Raw genomic sequence first — 9,203 nt, forward strand, 5'->3', positions numbered from 1 at the left:
CAGAGATAAATGAGACATGACTAAATGACACCTGTGTTGCCGAGAAGTTTTCTACTTAGGGATGTTTTTTTTTACTTCCTTCAAACTTTTCTGTCATTTTTATTTTTAAATTCATAACTCATCAACTCACTTACTATTAAATATGTAAAAGAAAAAAATCAGTTTTTTTATTACATCATATGTTAAACTGCAACACAGTTTAAATTGTCGCCGATAAAAAGTCTCATCAGGAAAATCACTTAAAAATGTGTCAGTAGCTGCGTTTCCGTTACAAATGTGAGCAAAACTTTGTAGATATGCCGCTAATGTCGAAAAAACACAAGTTCACAATAGCAGTGTTTCCATTAAATAAGAAAAAATTTAAATCACGTGTGAATAAGTTTGTTCACACGACAAACAAACACAAAAAACATGTTACGCTTTCATCTTCCAACTACTTCCTGTTGTCTTCTTCGTGGTTTCCGGCAGTAGTAACATCTGGGTTGTTGATCATGTGACCCGTGAGACGCAAAGAAAAAGAGTTTCCATCGCAGGTTAGTGAAATATGCGCAAAATCTGTTTTCATTAAGCAAATTTAAGTCAATGTTTCCAATTTGCACAGTTATATGGCTAGAGTGAAATATGGTGTTTGTTTATTGAGTTAATTTAAGTAAATATACAACCAGTTAAATACAAGAATATTGCGATATTTCCTGATAAAACCATAGGATTGAAACTGGATGTACTTTTCCTTTTTCCTATGACTGTATTTTAATGAGCCTACATTTTCTGTCCCATTGATCTTCTAGAAGCGACTCTATTGTTGGTGTGTCAAAACCATCTTTTTGTCACAAAACCTGAGTGTTTTTAAAAAGTTTTTCCATTAAGCTAATTTATTTTCTAAACCCCATCTGCGTAATTTTACGGTCAATTGAAAAGCAGATAGTTAAACCTTTCTGCGGATTCAGCTAAGTTTTAAAGTATGATTACTTTTCTTTTGGTTTTTGAGGTGAAAACTGCTGCAGTTTCAGGAGTTATCCATGAAATGACCCTGTTTTGGGAAATTTAACTAAAGTTCTGGGAAAATTAGTTCTTATGGAAAGATGAGCTGAATCTCATAGTTGGAAAAAGTCATTGCAAAAGTAATTTCTTCACTTTTTCACAATTTGTAGCAGCAAGTCTGACAACAATTTCCAAACTCTTATAAACTAAAAAATAAATAAAAAATAAAATCATATTTTTTTGTCTTAAAACTGCTGCAGGAAACCATCAGAATCTGATTTGCTTCCAAGAGAGCCAATCAAGAGCCTTGCAGGCTACTTCAAAGAGATGCCATGACCAATCAGGTGACAGAGTTTCCTTCCCAAACATTTCTCTCTGCTCAGATCCGTAACAGATGCAATGTGAGGGAAGTTGGAACGATTTGTAATGTAACGGAGCTCAGTGTCAGCTTAGCTGCGCTGACACTCTGAAGCTTTAACCCTTCATTATGACGACTCGCTGGGTTTTAGGTCGGTTTAATAACAGGAAGCTCTCTGCGATGCTCAGGTTAACACAGAGCAGCTCAGACCGTCATAATGATCTGACAATGAGCCTTAAAATTTTTATTACAGCTTCTGATGTTTATGGGCTGATCAATAAAAGGCAATAAACAGGAACAGTTGCTGCAAAATACATGAAATGTGAGACATCAAATGTTTCATTTAAGCTGTTAGCATCACTGGAAGCCTGATCAGCATTAGCTAGAGTTTAAAGGGGAAATATTACACAAAATTCACATTTTTTAAACATTTTTATACTTTTATACCAGTTCAACTGCTTCTAAAAACACTATAAGTGCTTAAAAAACATCCTGAGGTTTTTTAGCCATAAGTTAAAAGTTTCTTGGTTTTTGGTAATGCCCGGCGCCGTTACCTAGCAACGCAAGCAGAGCTCTGGCACGTTTGATCATCTGGTTTTGTAACAGTAAAGCTACTGGAAAAGACAGTAATGTTGTTACTATTCAGAAACTACTTGCTGCATTCCTGTTGATTGTGCAGGAGGCTCCACTTCTGCTTTTCAAAGATTGCAGCCATTTTCATGTGAGAGTTTAAACGTCAGGTGGAAAGGCGTGGCCACATTGCAAAAACACAAAATCTAGTGCAAATATCTTAAAATAAGACAAAACTAACTCTTCAGAAATGTTCAGCAAGAAATGTAGCTTCTTTAGAATGAATAATTATTAAATATTGGTGAAAAGCAACTTCCATTTCCAAATGTTTTGTTATAATCTGTCAATTGAAATTGTACTTTTTTTACCAATATTAAGTTATTTTAGATTTATGCTCCTGTATTTTGCTGAAAAGTTTCTTGTAAGTTAACCTTGTCTTACTTTAAGTGAAATAAGACATTTGCTCTAGAAACTAGACCAAAATGCTTGCTGAGATTTTGTGTTTTTGCAGTGCAGAAGAAGCTTATTTGGATTTAAAGTGACAAGAGGTCGTAAAAATGCTCACAATAGGCTGAACTAAGCAGACTGACACCTCATCATTCAAGAATATTTTGTGCAAAAAAATAAAAAAATAATGAACATGTTTTGCATCGCCCACAGATCCTGTTTTCACCCTTCTAAACCTTAATTGCCCTGGCATGTACTAAGACAATAGAAACAAACAGGAGGGTGTGTAAGAGATGCCAATAATTTAAGAGTGATGAAAGCTGAATCAACTTAAAGCTGCTGGAAACAGCAGAGCCCCAGTTTGAGCGTCTGCTGCTGGTAAGGGAGAAGTGGGCGGATGGGAGGCGGAGACCGCGGCCACACAGCCGCTGCAAAGTGACAACGTGATTTAAGTGCTGTGTCTTCGTAAGGTCCGTTATCTGGCGCCGCTAACGGCAGCGCGCCGATACGCTCCGACAACCACAGGAGGCAGAGCTGATAACAGAGCGGCTCGGCCTGGGCGACATCCGGCCGCAGCCCACACTCGCATGAATCTCAGGCCCAGGCGGCTGTCACACACATTCACAGCCACAACGTATTATCTGCTAAACTGAATTTCCTCCTTATTGCTTGGAGAGAATGAGGATTATCAGAGGCAACAAACGCTCCCATCATCCAGATGTTTCATCTCAGTCATCAACGCGGTTTTACTCTTAACTTTCTATCCCTGATATGATTCTCAGCATCAATGTCAAAATAAATGCGCCGGTGTAACTGTAAAAATATTACACAGTAATTAGATTCTTTAGAATAGTTTGTGATCTGTGACTTTTATTTGCAAAAACAAAAAAAAATATCCTGGTGCAGCAATTGATCGTTTCGGGCCGATCGCTGATTTCCAATCTTTAAAAAGCCTGACCTGCCGATTCCGATTTTGGCCGATAACAATTTGTCTGAAATGTCAGATTTATTATTTCAAACTTATAATTAACATTGAAGCAAGATTTGCAGCTTGTTTTAAGTCAGCAACTCCGTAATATTAATGAAAAAGTTCTAGTTCCAGATGATTTCACTTGTAACATGGGAAAATGTCTTGTTAGAAGTAGGTCACCGATTTATGGACGTCAATTTCTTTAATTTTGTGAAATCGGGTATCGGCCGATACTTATTCACCGATATTATCCATTTCATTAAAGGTCTAAAAATCAACCACTGTCCCGTTTTACTTTTAGAGGTTTGCCTGACAGAACGGCCCACCAGGTGATTTATATATGTTAACAGTGGTTGTTACCAACTCAGTGACTTTATTGCTTTATTGCAATAATCAGAATCAGCAGGTCAGGCTTTTAAAAGATCGTAATCGGCAATCGACCAGAAAACTCCAATCAATGCAGACTTAGTTATAGATGAGTGGAACTAGAACTTTTTCAATAATATTATGCAATTATTTACTTAAAACCAGCTCCTATATCTTGCTTAAAAGTTGCATGTAAATTAGTTTTGTCTTATTTCAAGAGCACTGAGATATTTACACTAGAAACTAGACCAAAACTAGTTGGTAAGGTTTTGTATTTTTGCAGCGTGTTCAGCTCTGACACGGCGTTCGTCTTGATCAGGCATGCAAGCAGAAGCCGAGACGCCACATCTTCTCATCTGCTGGCGGCAATGTGGATAATTAGAAGAAGTGTTGATCACTGTTCCATCTTTTCTTTTTTTTTTCTTTTACCAGGCTGACTATTATCCGTGCACCAGTAGGAAGGCGCTGACAGTACGCCACTGCATGCACAAATACAAATCACAGAGGAGCTGCTGCAGTAATGCGCTCTTAAAAGGGTTTTTTTCTGGACTCGTGTCTGAAGTTAGCTAAGAGAGCAACAAAGAGCTGCAGGGTTGGATCAGTTTGAATTAGCTCCAGCTAATGACAGCAGTTATTTCCTTCTGATTACAGTAAGCTACACGCCGTATAACCCAATTTGAAAACTGTTTCCGTGGATATTCATTGTGTCAGAGCGCTGAAGTGTTTGCAGCCAAAATTGTGACAAGACAGGCACAGGCGTGTAGAGAAACTTCTCATTACATATTCATTCAAAGTACCTCATTGTTGCTCCTCGAGTTGGGTCTGTGTTACCAATCAGCATCGATTGACGGCTGGCGTCTTCCCCGGGAGCGTTACGTCCCGTAATGAGATTCCTCTCCCTGAGCATCCATCCCTAATCCCGCACCTCTAGCTGCGCTCTCTGGGTTTCTGCATAGCTGAGCCGCACTCAAACCGGGACGCCGAACATGAAATTCAGTGTTATTGCTGCCATCCTGAATGAGAACCGCACAATGGAGCTGAAATGAAATGGATGCTACGCCTATTACCGAACATGTTAATCCTCTTAAGAAGTTAAGAGAGGTCTTGATGACATAAGGGAGCGGCAGGAGAGCGGCGCTCTGTGGAGATGAGCAGGAAGAAATGAGGTTTGTCCTCAACAATAGCACGCCTGCTGCCGCCTTCCTGCAGTCATTAACCTGCGGTTCTCTCAGGCAGATCAGGAGACAAAGAGGAACAACATGAGCAGCTTTTAAAGGGCAAATATATCCCAACCTAAAAATACTGAAAGTATGAAATATGCTTCAATAAACTGTTTAACATGCATTTAATAGGAATGCACCGATTGCAAGATCGATTACCGATTTGTAAAAAGCCTGACCTGCCGATTCTGATTTGTTTTATCTGAAATGCTGATAAATATGAGAAGAAAGTTGCAGAGTTGGCAACAGTGGGGCGACTACTGTGAGCTGCAGACATTCAGACATGAAACCAAAGAACAAGAAGGTGACCATGGTGGTCAAACCTGTAAAAACATGCAACAAACCTGTTAGATTCTTCAGAAAATGAGATTAGGAATTCTAAATATAATTTAAAATAAATAAAAAAGCATGATGTCGCTCAGAGCAGAAAATATAGTTAGACTGAATAGATCCGCCCTTATAGATCAGGTATATTGTCACTGATGCTCAATCTAAAAATTTTTTAAATATCAGGACCGATACAGATATTGATGCCAGATCAGTGCATTTCTAATCATGATCTTAAAAGGGCAAATATATTTTAGATCCAGACAACCTGGAAATACTAGAAGTAAATATTTAAAGTGAATCTAACTCACAAATTATCTTTAATTTAGCTGATAATCTGTCTAAATAATGTGTTCAATCTTTATGTTTCTGTGCAGATTTTGACATTTTCATGGAAATTTGTTTAGTTCTGCAATATTTTTGGGCAGAAATATATTTATAAAAATACAAGATTACAAATTATGCATATAAATAATTAAATATTCATGTCTGAATATGCAAGAGAAACAAATACGGTGTTGTTTTTTAGATTATTATAATTATCATGAGCTAAATAAAAATCCTGAACAAAAGATGAAACCTTGTAAAAATGATCATTTGTTCACTTTAAGGTGGGACATTACACACGCTGATCATAAAACTGATGATTTATCTCACAGAAAACTGACCTGCAGCTTTAATTCTGCGTTTTTTATTTATTTGACTGAAAGTAGAACGAGTCAATCTGTTGGGGCAGCTGGATCTCAGAAGGAGCGCCAAACCCGAGCGCCTAATTAACCGGCGTTTCCCCAGACCAGCGTTTCTGGATCATCTCCTTCCCGCTGCGGCTGCTCTTCGCAGCTACTCCTTAAACGGCCTCATGCGCCACTTTGAACCTCTTTACAAGTAAATCCGACTCTGATGAAAGATCAGAGGGAGGATCAGAGGCGAGAAGAACGAAACTGCAAAATTTAGAAGAGTTCATGGCAAAACAGAAATCAGGAGTAGGGCTGCAGCTGATGATTATTTTACCAATCAATTATTCTGACCAGTGATCGGATTTAAAAAAAAACAAAAAAAACAGCTGATTCTGCTGATTTTACATTTAACCCCTTAAGCTTATTTTATACAATACTAAAAATATGTTAAAAAAAATGCAAATAAACAAATAACTGAACTTCAAATAATGGAGAGTTGACACTTTTAATGCAACTTTTCATTAAAAGTGTCATTATTTAACAAAAAATTCAAAGTTGACACTTTTAATGCAACTTTTAATGTCAAGTTGCATTAAAAGTTGCGTTGTCATTATTTACCAAATCTTTCAAAATTGACACTTTTAATGAAATTTTTAGTGGAAAATTAAATGCAAAGTTGCATTAAATTGTCATTATTTTCCAAGTAATGCAAAGTTGACACTTTTAATGCAACTTTTAGAGCAACTTTGCTTTAAAAGTGTCATTATTTACCAAATATGCATAGTTGCACTTTTATATGCACTTTTAGTGCAACTTTGCTGAACATTATTTACTGGATGAAAACAGTTGTAAAGATTTATGAAGACTCCTTCATGTTTATGTCATGTCAGTCTTATCCACACCCCTTCAAATAAAGTCTCACCAAATAAACTTAAAACTTGATTGATTAAAGTCGTTGCTGATTATTTCAATAGTGAATCTTAACTAATTTGTGCCGGGCGAACAGGAAGTGCTGCTGGTCTCACCTGTCTTTCCCCGTCTCCTTCTTGAACACCATGTCGCAGTAGTTCATCCGGTCCTCTGTGGTGGCGTAGATGCGAGCGTGTGGGTAGTTCTCCGACGCCTGCCGCAGCATGTTGTACACGATGCCCTTCCCGTCCTTCCTCATGTTCCGCAGCGGCCCCCACACCACGTACACGGTGTCGTTGCCCTGGCCGAAGAAGTGCTGCGGCTTCTGCAGCAGCAGCGGCACGCTGGTGTGAGAGACGACCCTGAGCGTGGTCCGCCGCCCGACGTCGTTTTCGAACCCTCGCGTGGGAGCGTTGTTCATGCGCCAGATGCAGGGCGAGCGGTCGATCTGCGCGCCGGCAGCCTGGCCCAACATCTGACCGGAGCTGGACACGATGCTGCACAGCTCGCAGTTCAGCTTCAACGGCTGGGGGAAAAAAAAAACAGAAAAACATGTTTTTAGATTATTTTCTAAAGGGTAAAGATCAGGGTCAGCTACAGAAGAAGCAGCCAGCTTCCTCTCATAAAATATATGGATTTGAAACGTGAAAGTTTGGTGGACTTTATTTTTATAGATGATTTGCAGAGAAACCAAGTCAATAGTTCAGGCAAAAAGAAATAAACACTCAAGTTTTGTAAGAGACAGAGTTCAGAAGTGAAGGATCTGAAGGTTCAGCCAAAAATTCACATTTTTCCAGTAAGAAAACAAAAATAACTTCTTCCTCTGAGTAAACCAACACAAGCAGCATCATTATCTCCACCAGCTCTGTACATCTGACTGACATTTCATACTGATATGTGAATATTAATTTTAAACTTTTGTTTCAAGTTATGGACTTTGACTGGACCATTCTGACGCATAAATACATTTTGATCTAAGCCATACAAAAGCTTTGTCTGTATTTAAAAAAAAACATTAATTTACTATGAAAATGTGTTTTTTGTATTTTCATTTGTGTCTCATCTGCTTCTAAAAACAGCCCAGGCACTTAAAAAAGCAGACATCTTTTGGCAATCAGTTCATGTTTTTGGTGTCTGGAAAATGAGGCATTTCAAAAACTTCCCGATTGTTGAGTCACATTCAAGGGGCACTTCACCGTTGCCTAGCAACCCCTGCAAAGTCCAGCCTGTTACCTAGCAACCCAAGCTAGGTTCCAGTGCGTCTGGTTGGCTGATTTTACAGTTGTTTGCGACATGTAATGGCAGCTAGAAAACACAAGTGGTTAGGTTAGTTTAGCTTAGCTTAGTTAATTTTAGTTACAATCCACATTTAGCTCCACCAATGCTAACGCTATTCTTACACACAACTTCATTAAATCACTAAAACAATTTTTAGAAATTAAATGAAAACAAAACAACAAAAACAAGCAAGAAATAAACAAAATGAAAGACAACATGGCAGAATATATGTAATTTTGTTGCTGATTTACCATCCAAAAACCACTTGCTGAATTCTTGCTGGTTGTGGAGGAGGCTCCACCTTTGCTTTTCAAAGCAGAAGTAGTAAACATTGAGTTGGGGCGGGGGGAGGTTGACAGCAGCAGCTTATTTGGATTTAAAGTGATAGGAGGCCCAAAAAAACTCAAAATAGGCAGAACTGATAAAATCTGATTTCTGTCAACCTGCTGAAGGAAGCATGACTGGTCACCTTTAATAAGCGCTTGGCCTGCAGCGGAGGGTCTGGCTCAAGGGCTTCTCCGCGGGCAGCTTTGTGAGCTTTATTTCAGCGTTCCCCACTGAGCTGAGCCAATCTGTGTGTGCTGAAAGTCGTGATGGAGTTATGAGGGTAGCCTGCGATGATGGATGAGCGGCTGACAGCTCAAGGCAGCTCGACGGCTGCAGAGTGACCCGGCCAGGTGCCGAGATTATTTCATAACCCTCTGATTGCATCCACAGATGAGAGGGGAGAGAAAAAAAAACAGAAGATGGAGTAATTTACAGAAGATTGATGTCTCTTGAGAAAGGAGATGTTTTTGTTTCATTTTCAGAGGCTGATCTCCTGTAAGCTCGGCGTCGAGTCGTGAGCTCAGATAAGCCAAGTGGTAATGAGAGAAACTGCTGGATTATCTACTGTGACGGTGTTTACAGCCGCTGTTCGTCTTTAAATCAGTGACATTTCACTGATTCTCCATTAAGCACATGTTAAATAAAGCGTTGGCTTCTTTGTTTTGGTGTAAGTGAGATGAATGTCATCAAAACAAACTGAGACGCAAACAGAGAAGAAGAAAAAGAAGAAGAAGAAGAAGAAGAAGAGGAAGAAGAAGAAAAAGAAGAAGAAG

General features: G+C 38.9%; 1 protein-coding gene across 1 annotated transcript in view; it reads right to left on the reverse strand.

The window, feature by feature from the left end:
• Positions 1-9,203, reverse strand: part of st6galnac3 (ST6 (alpha-N-acetyl-neuraminyl-2,3-beta-galactosyl-1,3)-N-acetylgalactosaminide alpha-2,6-sialyltransferase 3) — a 90,211-nt gene that overhangs the window by 35,909 nt on the left and 45,099 nt on the right. The window contains exon 3 of the mRNA XM_007567419.2: positions 6,942-7,351. Coding sequence (XP_007567481.1) covers positions 6,942-7,351 — 410 coding nt within the window. The remainder of the gene's footprint in view (positions 1-6,941; positions 7,352-9,203) is intronic.

This window comes from Poecilia formosa, unplaced genomic scaffold (assembly GCF_000485575.1).
Source record: "Poecilia formosa unplaced genomic scaffold, Poecilia_formosa-5.1.2 Scaffold208, whole genome shotgun sequence".
NCBI classification, from domain to species: domain Eukaryota; kingdom Metazoa; phylum Chordata; class Actinopteri; order Cyprinodontiformes; family Poeciliidae; genus Poecilia; species Poecilia formosa.